This window comes from Gopherus evgoodei, chromosome 3, assembly GCF_007399415.2.
Source record: "Gopherus evgoodei ecotype Sinaloan lineage chromosome 3, rGopEvg1_v1.p, whole genome shotgun sequence".
Classification (NCBI taxonomy): Eukaryota; Metazoa; Chordata; order Testudines; family Testudinidae; genus Gopherus; species Gopherus evgoodei.
The window spans coordinates 123,243,124-123,267,030 of record NC_044324.1 but is presented as its reverse complement, the minus strand read 5'-3'; the positions used below and the strand labels follow the sequence as shown (position 1 = coordinate 123,267,030).

Below are 23,907 nucleotides of genomic sequence, written 5' to 3'. Positions count from 1 at the left end.
AGGACTCCAGCTATCCCACAGTCCCCAGCAGTCTCCGAAAAGTATTTGCATTCTTGGCTGAGCTCCCAATGCTTGTAGGGTCAAACACATTGTCCGGGGTGGTTCAGGGTATAGCTTGTTAATTTACTCCCCTCCCCTTCCGTGAAAGAAAAGGGAAAAAAATCATTTCTTGACTTTTTTATATGTCACCCAAAGTCTACTGCAGGCTGCTGGTAGACGCGATGCTGTGGCAGTGAAGAGCAGTATCCTCTCCCCTCCCTTCCCCGGTGGCAGACGGTACAATATGACTGCTATCCATCGTCATCATCAGCCCGTGAGTGTTCCTGGCTGGCCTCAGGTGAGGTTGGCCGGGGGCGCCTGGGTAAAAATAGGAATGACTCCCGGTCATTCCCAGTAGATGGTCCAGAACGGCTGGTAACTGTCTTCATCACAGCAACTGGGGGCCATCAGCCCCCTCCCTTTCATGTGTAAAGAAAAGATTCTGTACTGCCTGGACTATCATAGCAGCGGGATGCTGGGCTCCTCTCCCCTGCACCATTTAATGTCCTGCCTGGACTATCATAGCAGCTGAAGGCTGCCTCCCCCTCATTTTATCTCACTAAAAAGTCACTGTTTCTTATTCCTGCATTCTTTATTACTTCATCACACAAATGGGGGGACACTGCAATGGTAGCCCAGGAGGGTTGGGAGAGCAGGGAAGCAACGGGTGGGGTTGTTGCAGGGGCACCCCCTAGAATGGCATGTAGCTCATCATTTCTGCGGGATCTGACACGGAGCAGATGTGCTCTCTGGTTCTCTGGTACATTGGTTCTCCAGTACACTTGCACCATACTCTAGGCAGGACTGACTCTATTTTTAGATACCATAAAGGAGTGATTGACTCGGGGAGTCATTCCCATTTTTGTCTTTGCGCCCCCAGCGGACCTCAGCTGGAGCACCCGAGACAGCAGCAGATGGTACAGAATGACTGATAACCGTCATCTCATCGCTAATTTACAATGGCATGGCAGACGGTCAGAACAACTGATAACCGTCTCTGCTATCTTGCAAAGGCAAATGAATGCTGCTGTGTAGCGCTGCAGTACCGCCTCTGTTAGCAACATCCAGTAGACATACAGTGACAGTAAAAAAAAGGCTGAATGGGCTCCATGGTTGCTGTGCTATGGCGTCTGCCAGGGTAATCCAGGGAAAAAGGTGCGCGCAATGATTGTTTGCCATTGCTTTCACGGAGGAAGGAATGAGTGACGACATTACCCAGAATCACCCGCGACACTGTTTTTGCACCATCATGCATTGCGGTCTCAACCCAGAATTCCAATGGGCAGGGGAGACTGCGGGAACTATGGGATAGCTATCCAGAGTGCAAGGCTCCAGAAATCGACGCTAACCTTGGACCATGGACGCACACCACCGAATTAATGTGCTTAGTGTGGCCGCATTGCACTCGACTTTATACAATCTGTTTTACAAAACCGGTTTATGTAAAATAGGAATAATCCCGTAGTGTAGACATACCCTGAGACACACAGCTAATGCCTAGAAGCTCCCTCCATCTGTTGTGTCCCTCCTGCTCTATGGAAGATGGGGTAAGCGGGGTTCAGGAGCTGGGGGGAGACACCCTGACATTATCCCCCCTCCTCCCTCTCCCCTGTATAACAAGCAGGAGTCTCTGGGAGCAGCTCCAAGGCAGAGGGCAGGAGCAGCACATGGCAGTGGGGGAGAGACAGCTGCAGTTGCTAGCCTGCTGGGTGGCTGCAGCACAGGAACTTAGGGGAGTGGGGAGCTGATAGGCGGGCTGATGGTCCACCCTGGTTCCAAGCCCCCACCAGCTAGCTGCAACGCGTTGCTCTTCCTGCAAGCAGTGGACAAAACAGGCAGCTGTCAAACGACGTTAGAAGGGAGCATTGCACAACTTTAAACGAGCATGTTACCTAATTGATCAGCAACAGCGAAACAACATTAACCTGGACAACATTAAGTGAGGAGTTCCTGTATTATGAAAGGGAGAAGTGTTTCAAATGGACTTACCTTAGCATTAGTCTTAAATAGGAATGTCCTACTCGAGTGGAAAGACCGGGTGGTATACTAGTATTTTATGTTCACTGTTTGAGACAAGATCATTTTATAAGAGCATGTTTTACATTTTCCACAACAGGCATGGCTCATGGATTGGTTGATGAAGATGACAAGAAGCTCTGTAGATCTTACTAAGAGATGCAGCCTCTTTTTTTAAAGTTGTTTTTTAAAAATAAGGCTAGGAGCACAGTAAAATGTAGGGCAGTTAATGAATGATGTTTGGATCATTTTAGACATCCTGAACTGGTGATTTTTACTACTTAGAAAAACAGAAAAGTCCACATACATAAAAGACTTTGTATATCTATCGCCCTATAAACATATATTCAATCTTTTGGGTGCTGTACAGACTTTCCAGGGGCTGGATCCAGAAGGCCATTAAAAACCTCCCATTAGGAAAGCAAAATGCTCCACATTCAGCTCCAATCCAGAACCCAAAACCTTCCCACAAATTAGGTTTGTAGCAGGTCCCCCATATTTGAGCTCGGACAGATGAGATTGGGTGGTCTTTCAAAAGGCTGAAAACCCTGTCATTGTGAACTCTAAGTCTCCTGTTTAAACAAGGCGTCTCAAGTGTGTCAGCTGGTTGCCTCTATCGTAACAATCATACAAAGTGAGAGTCGGGTCTCTAAGGAATTCAAGACTTATCTATTTAAGTCTTTTTAACTTGAGATCCAGGGCAAATCAAGACACGCAGTAATAATGGGAAATACTGCTTGGTTAGGAGCTGCTGCATTCTGCACCTTCCAAATGGGTTTAAGGTGTATCTTTATCTAGAGTTACCCTAGTCCAATTGGAATTGATCAAAGCATGCATAACAGTCATTTTTCCCAGTTAAATGGCCAAAACTTTGAACTAAATCCTACAGTCCTTACAGTAAAACTACCAATGGCGACAGTGTGAGTTTTGTCCAAGGGTAACATAATCAGCCATTGTGAGAGCAAACGGGAAAAAGCACACTACAAAAGAAAAAATATCAAAGCCACGATGAGCAAGACACCCAACTGGTATAAATTGGCATAGCAACATTGACTAAGTGGAGCTCTGCAAATTTACACCAGCCAAGCATCTGGCCCTATATCTTTAACTCTCATGGGTATTTTTTAATCTATGTGCCAAACTAATACAAAATACATAATGTGTGTTTCTTTTTTTTCTCCAGATGCAATTTGGCAAATCAGCAACTTCAGCAACTTGGGGTCTTTTTTACTCTGCCCCATTCACTATTTGTTATGGGGCAGCTGCCTTTATGGGGAGTTAGGGCTGTCTACTCATAACTGCCTTGGGAAGGCCCCCCCTGGGGGCAACTGACTCCCTCAAGTGGCTGATTGGTAAACAAGCACATGGATCTAATAAAGGACACCCAAACTTGGTTAGAGGGGAGTTGCAAAAGGAGACAGGAAGCTCCTGTGGTGACAAGCTCCCAGGAGAAACCTGAGCAGGGAGCCTAGAGGGCAAGCTCTTTGGGGAACCCACCAGAATGAGGAGACCATCAGTGGTGCTCCAAGAGAGGGGAGCTCCTAGACAGAGAGCTGCAGTCAGCAGGCATCCCCTGGTCTCAACCAGACACTGTCTACAAGCCCAGCCTGGCCAGGATCACCTGCTGTCCCTGAAGAAGAGTTGCAATGGACAGACATCTCTGGAACCCTGACTCCAGAGAAGGATCTTATTCAGGTAGGGGCAAAGAGCCTAATAGCAGGAGCAGAGCCTGGAACTGAGAGAACCCCTGGGGAGGAGCCAGAGTGGAAGTGAGCACTGGACTCAGTTAGGGGAACAGATGGACAAAGAATGACTTAGTCACTCAGCTGAGAGGTTGAGGTGAAAATTTTGTTCATGGTCTGCATTAGCTTTTCTGTTAATGAGAGATCCTGCATTGGGGGTTGGATGGCAGGGGGAGGCTCTTTAGCATCTAACAGTCTCTATGGATTTGTTGCAACCCTGTCTGAAGGGGAAAAAAAAAATCAAATAAGATCCCACCTTCAACACCACATCCACTTGTGAGGTGGTGCACCAGCTCAGCCTGGAATGAGGACACTATTAAAAAAACAAGCAACAACTATTTAATCGACTAACCCAAATATCAAATAAGGATAGTAGAGACTGATTGTTCCCATCCTTGCTGTGTTTGGTCAGCTGTCCAGTCTCATGACCTCATCATCATGTCCCAAGGATGCTTGCTGGTTTAAAGTGCTTCTACTCTGATAAATAATTCTGTGAGAATGACATTGTGGGCATCCTGGTTTATTGTTCCTCAGTGGCTTCCATATGAAAATTGCTCAGTTTACAGTTAAAAGTTGGATTTTTCAAATCTCCAGTCCTGCAGGCTCAGTCTTAGATCTGACTGTCAGGCTGGGTTCTCTCTCTCTCATACTTCATGGTCAGTAATATAAATTCTGCAGCCCAAACTGTGCCCTCCAGTTACTTTTGTGCAATACCATTCATTAGCCATCAATGGGTGCCTGCATTAGCACAGGACACACTGAGGGCTCAACCCTGCAAAGTGCTGAGCATGCAGGCCCCAATCTGCACAACACTTATGCAAATCATTAATGTTAACTCCCCTGGGGATATTCATGTGCTTCAAATTAGTCTAGATTTGAATCTAGCTAAGTACTTAAACACTGTGCTTAACTTGAAGCACATGGGTAGATCTATGGAAATTAACATTAATTATTTGCATAAGTGTCTTGCAGACTGGGGCCAGGATACTCAGCGCCTCTCAGGATCGAGCCCTTGCACAGTGGAGTTGCACTGATGGTGTGTGATTAGCAAAGAACCAAATCTGACTTTCAGATCCCAGGAAGCAATATCAGGGATGACAGGTTAACTTGTTATATTTGTGCTAGGCACAAGTTTGGTTTGGGGTCACTGCCTTTATGCCCTTAATGCCTTTTTAGAGTGAATCTTCACACTGAACACCCACTTTCAACCTTACCTATCTTTCAGTTTTATTTGCAAGGAATCTTTTTAGGCCTGGATTTAGCTTTGTCAAGGGGCATAATGAAAGGCAGCTAGACTGGTCACTGCATCTTGATTAGGCCAAACTCAATTGAAATAATATAAACCAGAGATTTTATGCAAAGTTTTTGCGTATTTGTCAGAGCTGCACTGCACAACTAACAAGTCAAATATCAATCAAATTTTCATGATTGAAAAGTGCAGGGACAGATCTTGATTTATTTTCATGAATGAGAGATGGAAGGTCATTCTCAAATGATGCTTAGGCTTTTGATCAGAATGGTGAAGTCCCCTCAAAGCAGGTAACAACCCAGAGTGACAGCACATACTGTATAGTTCCTTTCTAAGTGACCAGGCACCTTAATATTTTTAAAGGCAGGACTGAATTTTCTAATGTCAGTGCAGGTGCAAAAACTGATGTTTGAAAGCTGTTTCTCAATCTAGAGAAAAACAATTTCAGCTAAATGGCACCTAGAATCAGTAGTATTAGCCAACTAGTTGCTACCTAACAGGGAGGCTACATTCAGAGACTTTAGAATTGAGCTTCATTCAGATTTAAAGTGTACTATTTTTAAGTGATGGATGATTCCTTTCAATACAACTTGCATTCTGAGCATTCTGGAAGATACTAAAACTTGGCTTCTGAATAATGCACAGTGATTGCTTTGGATCTGAAGCTTAATACATTTCATGCGCCTGCTTCATGGCAGGACACCAGGTCTCCAAAACGCCACACGTGCGAAGAAAGAATTCATTTAGTCTAAAAGGAAAATTTGTTTCTTACACTCTCTCGCCTGTGCCTCTCTCAGGCAACTTACAAAACGTGGCATCATTTCAGGAAGTTGCAACATTTCAGTAGAAATGCAGGAAACCTTCCTCCAAAATGGGACTTATTTCAATGTTTCCTCACAAGGGCTGCTCCATCTGTTTCTGAAAGCGTGTCAGAAATTGTTGTACTCCGCTCAGTGCCCATACCTCCGTAGCAGCATGTTGGAATCTAGCCTTTCATCTAGGGGTGGGGGTGGGGAGGCTACAGCAGCAGATTTTCAACCCTTCTCCAATCTTTATTTTGAGGAAAATCACTCTGCAGAGGCGAATATTCAAAACCACACAGAACAGGGTGAGTTAAGGAATGGCCTGCCTGCCCTAACTCCAGATTTCATTAATTTAACTTTGGCTTTGTTTTCTGTGGTTACATTTCCTTGGGTTTTTACATTTTTACTGACACAACAAAGATGTGATGGTTGGCACAACAGTCATGGCTTCTCTAGTCAATGACAGTGTCAGCTGGTATAAATACAGAATTAAACAAAGTGACATGGCTACCTGCCTTGTCATTTCTTCTTGTGTTTACTTGGAGAGGAAGGATGATCCAGTGGTTAGGGTTCTAGCCTGGGATTTAGGAGATCTGGGTTTAAGTTCCTGCTCCACCACATTCTTCCTGTGTGACCACAGGCCAAGACACTTAATTTCTCTTGGCTCAGATCCCCATTTTACAGATGGGGAAACAGTATTTTTCCACTTCATAGAGGTGCTATAAAGATAAATCCATTAAAAAGTGTGAGGTGCTCAAATGCTTCTGTCAGGGGGGCCTGCCATACAAGTGCCTAAAACAGACACACAATTCTGTATCTACTGATATAGTATGTAGCAAACGGGTTTGTGTTAAAGTTGTAATAGATTCTCTGAAAACTTGGAATTGATGCCAGGAGGATTAATATCCACTCGTAACAGGCTTCTGTACTTGTCATTAGAAAAAATAACTAACTATCCCTCATCTGAGAACCTGCATCCTTCTCAGAATGCATTTCTTCTTGCTGTAGAAAAGTAGATGATCATTGTTTGGTGGTCATTATGTGCTTGTACTAGGCTGCTGGTATCCTCACTTTAACAGAAAAGAGCCAACTGAAGAATGTATTTTGGAAACAAGAAGCATATAACATGATGGTCTGTGGACTTTGCAAAAAACGCGGGACACTCTTCAGACCAACCAACTTTGACAGAATCCTTTCGTCACAAGGAGAATGAATCCAGTACAAATGTACACCCAAACAGTTTCTCAAAGCAAGCACTGAATGCACTAGTATGTAGAAATGGTATGAAAGTGCAGCAAGCCAAGTGAAACAGCATACAAAGCATTAGTGATTCTCAGTTCTGGAAAGCTTAGATAGAAATATTAGTTTAACATAAAAGCAAGCATTCTGAAAGCAGGCAGGCAATGACAATTGCTTTGCGAAGATTTTATTAAATTAAAGAAAATGTACAGGTAGCAATTTAACCCTAATGCTAAAGCCTTCATTAGGAGACCTCTTATGAATATAAGGGATAGAAAATCAAATATAGGCTATGTAATTTTACATTTTTTTTAGAAACATATGCAAAGTAATGTTCATTTTTCTCTCTTTAGCACAATATACAGATTTCAGTCACATTTGAAATACAGTCATTAAAAGCAACCACCTCTGCAAGGGAATTAAATCAGAGAGGTCAAGCTGCTTTGGTCAAGTGACAATAACACTGTAGAGCAGGAGGCTCAAATTCAGGAGACAATTCTGTGGAGTTTAGTGCATTATGGAGTTCATGCACTTGGGTTCCTAGCATATGGTAATTTGTGTTCCCTGTAGGAGTTATCTTCAACTGGCACACTGACAGAGGAGGCACTGACTCAGGGGAAGACCTTCTATCCTGATCCCCACCCCCTCAACAGCTGGAAGAAGGAGCTGCAGCCACAGCTACCTAAAAGGGGGAACAGGATCTTTTTCAACCGCATTCTTGTTTTCCCATTTGCACTGGCCATTGGTGACAAAGCCTAGCAGATGAGGCAGTACCAGAACTTGGATGTCTGGAGTGACATCACCAACTCACTGATCAAAAGCAATTTAACGGATAACAATTTTACATCTTTTTATACAACAAACAACCCTTGTTCATACAACTGTTTGTCTTCTTCTAAACATGGGACTGTAGCCTCTACTGAGATCTGCCTTGCCATTCAGACACCATCTCCCAGCGTCACAAAGCCAGGATAACTGGGAGTCTACATAGTAGGTGTTCGTCCTCTCCATCTTGCCAACATTTGGATTCAATTGGTTCATGCAAATGCTTAACATCTCAACAACAGGTCCCTTTGACGGCAGGAAGATGCAACATGCATCTCGAGCAAACACACAAAACCACTACCCCAAAATAGATAACATTCATTTCCAAAGATTGGTTTTTTTTTGTTAACGGCTGTGAATCAGTCCTCCAAGCCCCCCAACGAGAAGCGCAGGGAGTTCCCAACATTGCCAATACTCCCTTAGCAAGAGCTATGAATATGAGACTCAGTCTCAAGACTACAAACCAGGAGATGCGCAGAAGAGGGAAGCTGGGGTGGGGGGAGAGGCAGAGGAACGATGAGGGTGTGGGGAGAGGGCAGCCTGGTTTTCTCAGAACACAATCTCCAGGTCATCTGCTTTCTTCTGTAATCCTATGTTCTCTGTCAGTGCTAGAAAGCAGCAAACACCACACCAACAAAAAATATCAATGGCTCAGGAAAAGAGAGAGAGCGTGAGGATGAGGGAAGTGAGGAGGAAAGCGAAGTATGAAGCAGCTCTGCTTTAGCTGGAGCATAGAAGCAGAAAGGATGCAAACGTCATCTGCACACACAGGCTGGGCATGTCAGTGATTCTTTTTGCTCTCATTACCATTCTCCAGGTTTTCAGTGCTTTCATAGCAGCCAGAATCCCGGGGGGAGCATCTGCTCAGTCCCTGGCCTTCTATGAGAAGCTTCTCTTGAGACCCCGACTGGTCGCTGTTACCTGGAGGAGGTGAGAGCGCACAATGAAAAAAAGGCCATTACACATGGAATCTGGTGCAGGTTCTTGGGTTAACCACTTCCTTTCCGAACATTAACTAGCACCCACTGCATCAGCCCAGATATCTGAGCATTAGGAGGGGATACAGGCTCTGTGGCAAGTAATCACAATGGGGAATAATGCTGTTGGAAGACAAGCTATGGTATATACCCTCATTTTAAAATGAGGGAAACTCCAGGGGGAGGCGGCTCTGGAGCTCTGAGGAGGGGAGAGGCAGCAGCCTGCAGGGCCTTCCAAAGGAAGCAGCGGAGAGCCTGCTTGAAGCCCTGGGAAAAAGAGGGTGGCCGATCAGGGACAAGCCCAGGACAGGAGCCAGGAGGAGCCCTGTGCCAGGGAGGAATCGCCCGAGAAGGACAGGCCGGATCTGGACCAGTATCATGGCTCCCAGAGCTGCATGGGGCTGTGAGTACTGGGGCCTTGTGACTCTGCATTGGGAACAAGGAGGGCGGTTGTAGCTATTTAAGTGGGGAGGTGGTTGCTCTGTGTGGCTTTGCAGAGAGCGGCAGAAGAGGGCAACAGAGGGGTTGTTGGGGAAAGTCACTGGCACCGAAGACGACCAGGAGCACTCAAGACTCACCACTGGGCTGGAACTTTGCTCAGGACTCCTGATCTCTGTGTGCAGACACTGCTACCACTGGGCCCAGGGGGCCTTGGTTTGGATGCAGCCCTGTTTTACAGCTCCCCCTATATTTCCTCTTGTTTTTCTCCTCTCATCCCTCTGTCAATAAATATCTCCCATTCTTATATCCATTGTACTTTTCCTGTGGGGGTGTGTGTTCACTCTGGGGGGGTTGGAACAGGTGCCCCTGGGGTGGAAGGGATTTCTCCTACATTCACCTTCTCTTGGCCAGAGCTGCCTGCAGAGCAGACTGTCTTGGCCATGAGGGCGCTAAAGTTACACGGGTGAGAACAGTGATGTGAATAAAAAAGTGTAGCAGGGACTTAATGGGATAGTGTCAAAAGCTTTTCATCAAATAACTGACCTAGCCTGCAGGGGGAAGCCAGGGGAAGGATCAGATGGAATTACTAGAAATTCTTCCCCATGAGTGGGAAACTAGTGGTGAGGGTTCCTTCCTCCCAAGCTCTGTGACTATCCCCAGCACTTCCAGCAGGGGGAATCAGGCTGTGTGCCGGATTCCAGGACTTGGCCCTTAGAGTCTGGTCAAACTGTTCTGTACAGAAACTAAATTCAGGACTGGAGAAATCAAACCACCAATTGCCTGATGCACAGCTGCTGTTTATGTTGTGTTATGTTATGTTCTTCAACAAAAGCCAGAAACTGCTAGTCTGATGCCTATTCTCAGAGCATGAAAAAAATGTAATTATGGAGCAGAGACAGAAGCTGCTGCTCACACAGGCTCCAGCTGTCTCTTTCCCACTCCACTTCTTGTCCAGCCCCATCACACGCAAGAGGAATTCATTCTCTCCAACCCCCCTCCAAATAATGCCTTATATTTTTAAGCCAAAGTGGAAGTCACTATAAAAAACTATTACTGTAAAAAAAGTGAACACACTAAATCAATCTTGTAAACGAGGTAAAAATATTAAGCGACAAAAATGCCCCAAACTAGAAAGGAAAAAAGCCCAAAGTTCATAATTTGAATTTATTCCTGGGGAATGACAGAGAAGTTAAGGATGGCTCTGAGAAGAATGTATAGTGTAGACTAATTGCAAACAGTACAAGGAGAGGTCAGAGGAGAAGGGAGAAATGGCAATGTTTGTGAAAGCATAAACCTACAGCACAAATCTCTTAGCAACAGTATTGGACCCACTGGCTGTGTTAGCAACACTTGATTTCCAGATGAATGAGCCCCATATTGTTCTCTGACTAGAATCCTGACTATTCAAGCTTAGCTGATGCATTTTCTCTCTTAAAAGTTACACACACACACACAATCACAGGACAGAAGATTTTACAGGAAGATAAATAACTGTGGTGGAGTGCAATGCAAATCTAAAACCATCTGCAATTCCCTAGAAGCCTAGTTATTTAACATAGGCACCACAGAAATGCCTTGATTACATTAGACAATATCAACAGACTCCCTCAGCTAGTTTCCTCTCCCAGAAGTGGTCAAAAGAGCCCTCAGCAGGGCACTGGTAAAAAGCCCAAACCCACTTACTATCATATTCCTGTAAAAGCTCTACAGCTGTGAGGAGAACAGCTCTGTGCTCAGGGTCTCGGATATTCAGTTCATCCAGATCTTCCTCCTCCAGCAGTTTGAAAGTGTCCAGATCTTCATAACCATTGAATAGAAAAGTGGGCATGTGCTCCTGTGTAGGGGAAACAGGAAACTAGTGAGCTGTACAACAAGACAAAAGAAAGATCTATCACCAGAAAACAAAAGGAAAGTTCAGCCAATCTGTGCCTATATAGGCCGTTTATTCTTCAGCTTTATCTTCCTAACAGATTTTTATTTATTACTAGGAATCAACTGTAATACAAAGAAAAGACCCCCCCATCCACCCTATTTACTGTAAATGCAGGGTCTTTGTTACTCAGGGCATAGGAGGGGCATAACAATATACATCCACAGTCTATACCAGTTCCTCTTTCTTTCAGTGGGATAGGTTGTTTAGAAAAGACGGTTACTCACCTTTGTAACTGTTGTTCTTCGAGATGTGTTGCTCATATCCATTCCAGTTAGGTGTACGCGCCGCGCGTGCACATTCGTCGGAAAACTTTTACCCTAGCAACTCAGTGGGCCGGCAGGTCGCCCCCTAGAGTGGCGCCACCATGGCGCTCTCATATATACTCCTGCCGGCCCACCCGCTCCTCAGTTCCTTCTTGCCGGCTACTCCGACAGTGGGGAAGGAGGGCGGGTGTGGAATGGATATGAGCAACACATCTCGAAGAACAACAGTTACAAAGGTGAGCAACCGTCTTTTCTTCTTCGAGTGATTGCTCATATCCATTCCAGTTAGGTGAATCCCAAGCCTTACAAAGGCGGTGGGGTCGGAGTGAAAAGTGGCAGAATAAAACTGCTGAGCCAGAGGCTACAGCCTCTCTTGACTGCTGAACCAGGGCATACTGCGAAGCAAAGGTATGGACCGAGGACCAATGGAGCTTCGTGACAGATCTCGTGGGTAGAAACACGAGCCAGCAAGGCGGCAGATGAAGCCTGAGCCCTGGTAGAATGCACGTTGATGTGGCTTGGGGAAATATGAGCCGAATCATAACAAGTGGGGATGTCCGCCATCACCCCAGATGAGATCCTCTGAGAGGAGAACAAGCAAGCCCTCCCTTTGGCCCGCTACCGGGATAGAGCTGGGGCACCTTAGGAAATGGTTCTGTCAGCACAATATAATGCGAGCACTCCACAGATGTCCAAGGAGTGCAACGGTTGTGCCCATTGCGTTGAACTGTGGGTAACATGAAAAGCCAAAACCACCTTAGGGAGGAAAGCCGGGTGCGGTCATAACTGCACCTTGTCATTGTGAAACCTAATGTACGGCGGAACCCCCGTAAGAGCTCTGATCTCAGAGACCCGTCTGGCCAAGACTAGGTTGAGGTTCCAGGTCGGGGCTGGGCGGCGCACCCGAGGGTGCAAGCGCTCCAAGCCCTTGAGGGACCTCGAACCCATAGAGCGTGAGAACACTGAACGTCCATCTCAGCCTGCTGGAAGGCAGAGATGGCTGCTGAGTGTATCCTCAGCGCTGATACCGCCAGGTCCTGCCGCTGAAGGCCAGAGACAGGCCAAATAGAGGGGATCGAGACCTCAGCAGGAGCAAGATCGAGCGTATTGCAGCTGTAAAAGAAACGCTTCCACCTGGCCCGGTACGTTGACCAGGTGGAAGGCTGCCTGTCACCCCGACTCAGGTACGCAGCAGCCACCGTGAGGCGAAGAGGCTGCAGGTCCGAGTGACGAAGTTCGTCGTTGCCCTGAGTGATGAGGTCTGGGCTGACAGGCCGAGTAACGTGGTATGTCAGCGCTGCCTGGACCATTCTGGAGTGATCATGATGATGCACGCTCTGCCCCTGCGGAGTTTGAGCAGGACCTAATGAACAGTGGGAACAGTGGGAAGGCATAATGCAGTTGGCCTTTCCACGGCATCAGGAATGCGTCCAAGATCGATTCCGAGGAGAGATCTTGGAAGGAGCAGAACACCTGGCATTTCCTGCTCTCGCGGTGAGCGAACAGGTCTGTGTGAGGAAACATCTCCACTTCCGGAAAGCGGGACGCCTCACATGGGGCAGAGTGATCACTCGTAAGGCAGGAAAGACCTGCTGAGGCAAAGAGTTAGGACGTTTCAAACGCCTGGGAGAAAGGACGTCGCCAGCTCCATCGAGTGGGCCATGCCAAAGACCCGGAAATGGATGGCCTCCTGACAAAAAAGGGGGAGGGGACTATGTCCCCCCCTGAATACTTATGAAGCACCTGGTCGTTGTGTTGGCTGTAAACACCGAGATACAACGGCCTCGCAGCTGCCGCTGGAACCCCTGGCATGCCAGGCGGACTACTCTCAATTTTTGGGGCATTGATGAGGAATGCCAGCTCCCTAGACGACCAAAGGCCTTAAGCTCAGAGGTGACCATGAGCACTCGAGCAGAGAGATGAGGCGTCCGCCGCCAGGGGCAGTGAGCCGGACTTGGAGAGGACGGAGGCGGAGCTTGGCGTGTTTGGTTACAAACTTGCGGGCAACCATGGACCCAGGAGACTGAGACAAGAACGAGCTGAGGTCGTTGGGAAAGCCTTCAGACCTCAGATGATTGTTGCCATCGCCTAAAATCTCAGTTGCGATAAGCAGGCTCCGGCTAGGTAGGAGACCAGGATAGCCCCTAGGGAGCCCAACCTCTGCGTGGGGACCAGAGTGGATTGCTCTATAATAAACAGCAGGCCTTGACCTGTGAATAAGACCGTGGCGATGCCCACGCGCTGAGTGGTTTGTGTCTCAGAGTCTCCGCGGATAAGCGAATCGTCCAGATACGGAAAAACGCATATCCGATATCAGCGACGGTAGGCGGCGACTATGGCCATAAACCGGGAGTACTGACAGTCGGCTATAGAGCGGAGGCATCTCCCGTGCGGAGGGAAGATGGCATTGCGAAAGTACGCATGCTTCATATCCAGGGCGGCACAGTAGCCCCCAGGAGGCAAGGATGGAATAATGGTTCCCAGGGATACCATGCAGAACTCCAACCTTATCCTAACCCGGTTGAGTCCGTGCAGGACCAAGAAGGTCTGAGACCTGTGTTCGAGTGGGGGACTAGGGCATAACGGGGGTAAAACCCTTACCCCTTTCGTCCGCTGAAGTGGGACAGGGCTGGAGCAAATTAAAGGTGGTACCTATGCTCCATCGTGCGCAGGACCAGCGATCTGAAAGTAACTGGGGCCATGCCAGGAGAAAGCGGGATCGGGATCCCGTCCTGCGACTGGTACACCGCCCTCAGGTGAACCTTGGAAGGTCCCGTCTTGGTCCCAGTGGTAATTGCGAGGGACCTTGACTTTGGCTCTTTAGGGGTCCGGACGTTCGTCTGCGAACCACCTTGGCCCTGCCGTTGCCAGAGTTCTGCCTCTGGCTAGGCACAGAGTATGGCGGCTGGGGCCAAGAAAGGCCTGCGTTTGGTCGCTGGCGTATACATGCTGAGACGCATTAGGACCCTATTGCCCACCAGACTTCGCAGTCTGGGGCTGTCTCTGCCGCGAAGATGCCTTTACCAACAAAGGGTAAATCCTGAATGGCATACCGCAGCTCCGGCCGGAGGTTTAAAACCTGAAGCCATGAAATGCACCTCACGGCGACACTCAAGGCCAGAGTGCTGGCCGCAGAGTCTGCTGCGTCCAACGAGGCCTGGAGGGACGCTCTGGGAACCTTCTTTCCCCCCGTCCTCCAAGACGGCAGCGAACTCCAGGTGGAAGTTTTGAGGGAGAAACTCCTTCCCTCAGGTGCTATAATTATCGCAGCTAAGCAAGGCTTGTTGCTTTGCTACCCCGAGCTGCAGGGCTCCTGCAGAGTACACCGGGCGGCCAAGCCTGTTCATTCGCCAAGCCTCTTTCTGCTTCGGGCTGGCGCCCGCTGGCCATCATATCAGGATCGTGGTCCTGAGCATAAAATCTGCGCATATGGGATGACACGGATGCGTGTCCGGACGGCCATGGAGGTACTAAAAGAAGGCACAGGCAGAGTCTCTGACTCACTCGGACCTTGCCCAACTCGGCACCGGGGACCGGCATCGGGAGGCGTATCGGTACCTGGAACGAGATCCAGACCCGCAACCAGAACGGTGTCGGGAGGTCGACCGAGATCTCGAGGCTCGGAGAAGGGCTACAGGAGTCAAGGTACCTGCCCCGGTGCCAGAGGTCGGAACGGTGCCGATAGCGGGTCGGCGAACGGGATACCGACCGGTGCAGCGAGTGTGACCAGTACCGAGGAAAACAGCACCGGGACTGCCAGTGGTGTCCGGCGTGCCGACAGGACTTGGAGTGTCTGCGGGACCGTGATCATGAACGGTGCCGCTCTGCTGTGCTGACAGGGGACAGTCCCCTGAAGAGACTGTATTACCCGTACCGGCGGTGCCCGGGTCAGGCAGCACTGACTCTGTCATGGCACTGAGAGCCCTCGCCGTTGGTAACATCTCCGGCGTGAAGGGAACAGCAGGCTCAACCACAGTGCGTACTGGGGAGCTGTCAGGCACCGGATTCGACGGCCCTCGTGGGACCGGGATCCACGGTACCGGGGTCATCAGAGCTTCGGTAGGTGTCGGTGCCGGGCGATCCGAGTTAGATAAGCTGTCTGGCTGCGGTGCCGTCAGCACTGAAGCAGCGGGAGTAATACGCTCAACCACGGCGCGTGCCGGGGAGCCGTCGGGCACCGGATTCGATAGCCCTTGTGGGACTGGAATCGACGGTGCCGATGTTGTCGGTGCCTCAGAGGCGTCGGTGCCGGGCAATCCGACTTAGACTAGCCCTCTGGCTGCGGTGCCGTTGGCATGGAAGCAGCCGGAGCAGGAGCTCAACCACGGCGCGTGCCGGGGAGCCGTCAGGCACCGGATTCTACGGCCCTTGCGGGACCGGGGATCGACGGTGCCGACGTCATCGGTGCCGCAGCAGGTGTCGGTGCCGTGCGATCCGACGTAGACGAGCTCTCTGGCTGCGGTGCCGTTGGCACGGAAGCAGCAGGAGCAGTAGCTCAACCACGGCGCGTGCCGGGGAGCCGTCAGGCACCGGATTCTACGGCCCTTGTGGGACCGGGATCGACGGTGCCGACGTCATCGGTGCCGCAGCAGGTGCCGGTGCCGGGCAATCCGACTTAGACGAGCCCTCTGGCTGCGGTGCCGCTGGCACGGAAGCAGCAGGAGCAATACGCTCAACCACGGCGCGTGCCGGGGAGCCGTCAGGCACCGGATTCTACGGCCCTTGTGGGACCGGGATCGACGGTGTCGACGTCATCGGTGCCGTAGCAGGTGTCGGCGCCGGGCGATCCGACTTAGACGAGCTCTCTGGCTGCGGTGCCGCTGGCACGGAAGCAGCAGGAGCAGTAGCTCAACCACGGCGCGCGCCGGGGAGCCGTCAGGCACCGGATTCTACGGCCCTCGTGGGACCGGGATCGATGGTGCCGACGTCGTCGGTGCCGGGCGAGCCATCTTAGACGAGCTCTCTAGCTGTGGTGCAGTTGGCACGGAAGCAGCAGGAGCAGTAAGCTCTACCACGGCGCGAGCCGGGGAGCTGCCAGGCACCGGATTCAGTGGTCCTGGGGGACTGGAATCGACGGAGCCGAAGTCATCGGTGCCTCTGCAGGTGTCGGTGCCGGGTAACGCAACTTAGGCGAGCTCTCTGGCTGCGATGCAGGTGGCACGGAAGCAGCGGGAGCAGGGGGCTCAACCACGGCGCGTGCCGGGGAGCCGCCAGGCACCAGCAGGAATCGTAGGCTCTCTCGACCTCGGAAGAAGGGAGCGGTGCCGAGTCGACATCGGTGCCGGCGACGGTCAGTGCCGAAAGGCCTTGGTAGTACCGGCGGGGTCCGGTGCCGAGGAGGCGCTTCTGCCCGCCGCTTGAACATCGCTCGGCGCCCAAGGTGGAGGGGTAAGTGAAAGTCCCGCACCTTTTTGTTCTCGGCTTAAAAGCCTTGCAAATGGGGCACTTATCTGTCAAGTGTGATTCCCTGAGGCACTTCAAACAGGAGTCATGTAGATCTCTCTTCGGCCGTGGCTTCTGGCAGGCCGGGCCCCTTTTAAAACCCGGTGAGCCATGCATGGCTCCGGCACTGGGCTCATGGAAGGGGCTACTTCCTGAACCCCGCTAACTAAACTAACCATGTTAGCAAAGAAAACACGTATAACCATACAAATATATATATAAAAGGGTTATAACTGCATAATTATATACGAGAAAACGAGTAGCTAGGGAAGTGGAGGTCAGCTAAGCCGCGCTCCACTGTTCCAACGACCGACACGGGCGGTAAGAAGGAACTGAGGAGCGGGTGGGCCGGCAGGAGTATATATGGAGCGCCATGGTGGCGCCACTCTAGGGGGCGACCTGCCGGCCCACTGAGTTGCTAGGGTAAAAGTTTTCCGACGAATGTGCACGCGCGGCGCGTACACCTAACTGGAATGGATATGAGCAATCACTCGAAGAAGAAGGCTTAGTTCAGGGCTAGGCAACCTATGGCACGCGTGCCAAAGATGGCACACAAGCTGATTTTCAGTGGCACTCACACTGCCTGGGTCCTGGCCACCAGTCCAGGGGGCTCTGCATTTTAATTTAATTTTAAATGAAGCTTCTTAAACATTTTAAAAACCTATTTACTTTACATACAATAGTTTAGTTATATATTATAGACTTATAGAAAGAGACCTTCTAAAAACGTTTAAGTTATTACTGGCATGCGAAACCTTAAATTAGAGTGAATAAATGAAGACTCGGCACTCCACTTCTGAAAGGCTGCCGACTCCTGGCTTAGTTTGTACTAAAAGGCTCTGTTTTGATATACCAATTTTCTTGAACTGCTGTAAATTCAGTGTCAAACACATGGCATGCACCTATTATGGCAGATTCTTTCTGCAACAATATTCTCAATGGGTAATATTTTCGAAAGTGCTTAAGTCCCATTTTCAAAAGTGAATTAGGCACTTGGGTATCTTTCCAAGAGACACAGGCTGCTAAGGATATGTCTACACTGGGATTAAAAACCTGTGGCTGGTCCGTGCCAGCTGACGCAGGCTCACGGGCAGGACCGGCGCTAGGGTTTTGAGCGCCCTAGGGGCATGGCCATTTCGCTGCCCCGCGCGCTGGTCCCCCCGCTCCGCAGTCCTGCCTGCGGACGGTCAGCTGCTCCCGCGTCTCCAGTGGAGCTGCCGCAGTCGTGCCTGTGAGAGGTCCACCGCAACCGCGTGAGCAGTCGACCCTCCGCAGGCACCACTGCGACAGCTCCACCGGAGCTGCCTGCCGCCTCCTCCAGCAAAATGCCACCTCCTAATAATGCTGGCGCCCTAGGCGATTGCCTAAGCCGCCTAAATGCATGCGCCGGCCCTGCTCACAGGGCTCAGGTTGTTTGATTGTGGTGCAGGCATTCAGGGTTGGGCAGGAGCCTGGGCTCTAAGACCCTGCAAGATGGGAGGGTCCAAGAGCTTGGCTTGAATATCTGCACCACAATTAAACAGATCCTTAGCCTGAGCCCCGTGAGCCCAGCCACAGGTTAACTGCAGTGGAGAAGTACTTGAAGTGCCTCAGTCATGCTTAGCTGATTTTGATCCCCGTTTCTTTTTCTTGAACCTCTAAGATTTTGAGACCAGAATTTTTAAATTGGGCTTAAATTATTGAGCTAAGAGAAAATATAATGGACACACTTGTTGCGTAAAGAAAAAGAAGAGATTACACCACACTTTTGCATTTTGCATAGCAATACATCACTGTTGTGGTGCTTTCAATGGCTTTCAGTGGGCAGTTCCATAGCTTCATACATTCACTGAAGAAGCTTCATACATTCATTGAAGAAAACCGGTTGCATGGGCATAAGCCTTGGAAGGGATTTACACACAGGCTATTTTTTTAGCTGCGTTAAATTCAGGCTTTTAAAAGAATTCAAAGTTTATTTTTTTTAAAGAATGCTTTTGTAACCCCCACACCGCCTGGATGTGGTGTTCTGTCCCATCTAGTGGCACCGAGACCACTTAGAGAGAGTTAAATGAGTCTGCTCTGCAGTCTTAGCTAAGGGCCAGATGGTTTTTAGCTCATGCAATAGAGTCTCATGCAGCTCCAGAGGTCTCAGGTTTGATCCCGCCTGCAGACGACCGGGGTCTGTCGGTGTTATACTTTAAACAAAGAATTCCAACAACAGGAGAAATCACTGAAGCTACAAGCATCTGTGTTTGAATTTTATTCCCTCTACTCTGCAGATCCCTTAACTATGAATTAACAGAAAAACCTATTTTGGCAATGTAAGAAGAAAAATAAAACAGAGGGAATTTTTCACTACTGCTAAAAAAGAATCAGTAGTTTAGCAAATGCAAACAACCATATAATAAAGAAATTATAGGACTGCAGAGTATATAAATACTGTCCTAACCATTGGCACAACAACCTTCCTAAAGCTTCAGTGCCACACCTGCTGTTGGATTTAGAATCCAATCTCCTAAAACAGCATGCTATGTAGATGCACAACATATATCACATCTTTTCAGTTAACAGAGTAATAGGAAGAATAAACTACAGACAAAGCAGTTTATCTCCAACGTGTCTGACCTTGAGCTTCCTCGAACAGGGCCTAACAACTCCCTTATTAAAAGAAACAGTAACCTAATGTCTTTTGATATATGCTAGGTTTTTTGTTGTTGTGCTGGATCTCACTGCCAATTCTTGAATGAATTAGGATCCTGGCATGAATGTAACTGAACCCTTCAGCAGTCCATTACACTGGACATTACTTGTACTATGCATCAGCTATATCCCCTTTGTAAATTAAGAGCCAATTCTGCTTCTACTACATAAATGGTGAAAGTTCCAGTGGGTGCAGGATTATGACCTTACTGTGTAGCCCTTAAAAACTTAATTAACTCAACAGCACGCACCCCCTTCCCATAGCAAAATTGTATCAAGAGAGAGAATGGGAACTAACCTTTAAATTAATACGATCTAGGAGATCCTCAACAGACTTGGGCTGAGGTGGTCTTCCTTTCCGTCGTCTCCTTGTGGGCCGCTTTGGCTTCTCTTCCTCCTCATTTAACACGTCCACATAGATAAATTTGAAAGTGCCCACTTTGTTGTTCAACAGGCCCATCCAAGTGCCCATCGGAGGTTTGCTGATTATATCAATGATATCACCTTTCTGAAGGCCCAAAAAGAAAGAATGGGACACTGAGGCACATAATTCCTGTCAATATTCAGGCAAACTCACTATTCTCACTCTGTTTTTTCACTTACACAGAATTTGAAGACCTCAGGGGGATTTGCAAACATGAATCAATCACATACACTTGTGAGGTGCGTATTATTACACCCATTTTACAGAGGGGGAAAGAAGCAAACAGAGACTAAGGCTATGTCTACATTAAAAAAGCTGCAGTGGCACAGCTGCAGACACTTACTATAGCAATGGAAAGGGTTCTTCCATCCCCGTAGTTAATCCACTTCCCCAAGATGCAGTAACTGAGTCAACAGAAGAATTTTTCCATCAACCTATTGTTGTCTACATCCGGGGTTAGGTCAGTATAGCTACATCTCTCAGGTGTGTGGATTTTCACGCCCCAAGATGTAGCTATGCTGATGTAAATTTTCAGCATAGACCAGCCCTAAGTGACTTGTCCAAGATCATACAGCAAGTTAGTCACAGATCCTGGAATAATTCCCAGGAGTTCACACTTACACCAGCAGTTCTCAGTTATCGATGGATCGCTGCTGGTGCTCTCCACTGTCTTGCTTTTTTAACATGGTCAGGCAGCTGAGAGCATCTTCCTTGTGAATGTACTGCTGTCTTTGTGTTTCAGGAACCAGAGTCAAGCCAGTGATATGAAGTTTAAACCACAACTCTCTTTATTAGCTACATGACAAGATGGCTCCTACAGACTCTGAGCACACAGATCCTGAGTGACTGCTTACAATGGGAGGCACTCTGGTGATTATTCATGACTAATTCTAAAGAGACAGTACCACACGATACTACTCCTATTCTGTGTCTATCTGCCGTTGCTATTTCAGTTCTGTAGGACTGTTCGTAGCTAGTGCAAATTAGAATAGACTCTGTTCTAGTTTGGTGCAGGTGGACTAGGTGGCCAGCTACACTGCCAGAGCTAGACATAGGGAACCCAGTGTTGGAAGTGTGCAAAAGTGAACTTCAAACTATCTTTGCAGCCCTTTCCCCACAAGGCTTGTCTTTGATATTCTGAGCCAGATCTGTGGCTGCTATTTACTTTATTGGGAATTAACAACCCTGGCCTGATTCACTGAGTTCTTCTGCTTGCCTGTTGCTAGAAAAAAACACTATCTGAAAATTGATTTTTCAAATCCGTGTAGAGTGAGAGTAAACTTACAGCATATATTTTCAGGTCCATGGTAGTTAACTTCTCTACTCCCTTCACGCATACTCCTCCACTCTCTTCTTTGCCCACCTCTCTGGTATTTTAAAGCATGTTTGCTTGGATTTTGGAAAATACTAAGAACTATATTTTATCACCTATATTTTTATCACCCAAAAAACTCTTAAGAGCACACTGCAATACCAGAAAGAGACAGATACAGTAATGTGAATGCAGGGAGCACAACCTCAGCTAAATAGGGGACTAAATACTGTTAGCCTTCCTCAGGCTAAGCTCTTACTGACTTTTCAGTGGGAGTTTTGCCTGAGTAGCATATGTCATTTGATCCAAGAAGAAAACTGGTACCTTAAGTTTCAGGGAGTCAGTATCATAAGGGCTGGGTGTAAAATCAGTGTGAACCCTGGCTCGTCCACAAAAAGGTCCTCTATAGGGAGGCTCTTCATCATCACCATCTTCAGACTTGACACTCTCCCGGTTGCTGGCTGAGGAATCTGTTGTGCTCACTGTCTGACCACCTGTGCATGGGAACCAGAGTAACAGATTACAAAAAAATATGCTTGTGAGAAGGGCTCATCAACACCAATTCATTTCTGCCACTGTCAGAGATGAGAGGCAAACACGAAAATGCTAGAAAGAACTTCATTTTATTTACTGTGGAAATCTCTGTGCCCTGCAAAAACAACAACAAAATGATGCAATTATAATTGAACTTACTCATTGAGCTCTGACCACTTAAGGAGCTCCTCAGGCTTTCTACTGAACCACCAGCTTTCAGTTTGGGCTTATCCAGAGAATCAGTCTCTGGCTGTGGTGACTGCGGAGAACCTGGCATTACATCAGGGCTGGAGTCCTGAAAGAGATAGGAACTGATTTCAGATTGGCAGATTCCCATGGAAGATGACAGGGACTGCTTGCATGTATTTTAAGGAGAAAACTTAGTACATATTCTAGTACATGTTACCAGCAAGGACAGAAGTCATTATGATTTATTTATTGTTTGTATTATGGTAAGGTCTAGGGGATGCAATGGAAGTCGGGGCCCGACTGTGCTGGGCTCTGTATAAACACATAATAGGAGACAGTCCCTACCCCAGGCAACTTACAATGTGAACAGACAAGACAAAAAAAAAGGTGAAAGAAAGGGGGCATTATCCCCATTTTATAGATGGAGAAACAGAAATTAAAGAACTTGCCCAAGGTCACACAAAGTCAGTAGCAGAGCTGGGAATGGAAACTCTTGAATCCCGGTCCAGCGCCTTACTCACAAAACCATCCTTCCTCCCCAAGATCATTTGTTGGTGCGCACGCTCTCTCTCTCTGACGTATTACAATTTAGGCAACCATTTTGTATAATATTTTTAACATCTCAAACTAAACATTTTACTTTATGCATTGTTAGGTGTTTAAAAACCCAGCAGAGAAAGTTTATCCTTCACACAAAACTCCCAGTTTAGAGATGAAAAATTAAGACACTAAATATTTTTAGTGAGAACATTTGACAAGCAGTTAAAAGCCTATAGCAACTTTCCCAATCAGGCATTTGCATATTATAAGCAAAAATAAGTAGCATGGTGTAAATCAAACAGAAATGACAAGTTGGGTGAGGTAATATCAGGGCCTGAAGAAGAGCTCTATGGAGCTTGATAGCTTGTCTCTTTCATCAATAGAGTTGGTCCAGTAAAAGATATTACCTCGTCCACCTTGTCTTGCTAATATTCTGGGACCAACACAGATACAATAACACTGCAAACAGACCCAGAAATGGAAATTTTAAAACTTCTTGCAACAAATTACTGCCGTTTTTTGTTTGTGTACATGAAGGAGAAAACAATTCACTAGAAAATGCAACCCAGGCACAAAGAAATTATAAACAAAAGCAAGGATGCTTAAACACATATTTCTGTATTCGTTCCTTCATGCATTATAGACAATCCAAAAGCATCTTCTCCATTTTGAAATTGTGACAGCCTATTGGAAGAACGGCTAAAGCAATCATTTCCATTTCTGGTAGCTATTTGCAGGCAGAGCAGCATTTGCGTGTTTTTGAACACATGCTGGCAGCACAGAGGCACTTAGTTTGAGGAATGATGCCACAAAGATAGATGGTACAACATTTAAAAACAAAACAAAACAAAACCCAACCCTGCTGATATACAGAATAGTTGGCATTTTCACAGACGTGTGGTCACAAAACCATCTAAATGAAACCTATTATTTACATGCTGCAGAATCATCAGGAAATATCTCCCCAGCATATGACTCTACAGGTCAAGCGAATCTCCAGAGAAAGCATAAGAGCAGAAGCAGATCGCTAGCCCAATGTGCACACAGTTTTTCAGATTTATCTCATGCCTAAGTAGAATATCCAAAGGGTTGTTTGGCCCAAACATCTTATCTTTAAAGTTCCATTATACAGGAGGAAATGTGACATTTGTTGCAGCTTATTATTTCTTAACTGAATTGCCCACTTGAAATGAACAATTAAAAAAAAAGTATCATCAGCATAGATCCTATTTATGAACCAACGTGGCTGCGTACATACAT

The 23,907-nt window shown here is 47.7% G+C and overlaps 1 protein-coding gene across 1 annotated transcript in view; it reads right to left on the bottom strand.

Moving 5' to 3' along the window:
* The window catches only part of SASH1 (SAM and SH3 domain containing 1), a 178,009-nt gene that overhangs the window by 8,827 nt on the left and 145,275 nt on the right, over positions 1–23,907 (bottom strand). Inside the window, 6 exon segments of the mRNA XM_030556531.1 lie at positions 4,398–4,438; positions 8,712–8,834; positions 11,015–11,165; positions 19,947–20,156; positions 21,709–21,878; positions 22,078–22,213. Coding sequence (XP_030412391.1) covers positions 4,398–4,438; positions 8,712–8,834; positions 11,015–11,165; positions 19,947–20,156; positions 21,709–21,878; positions 22,078–22,213 — 831 coding nt within the window.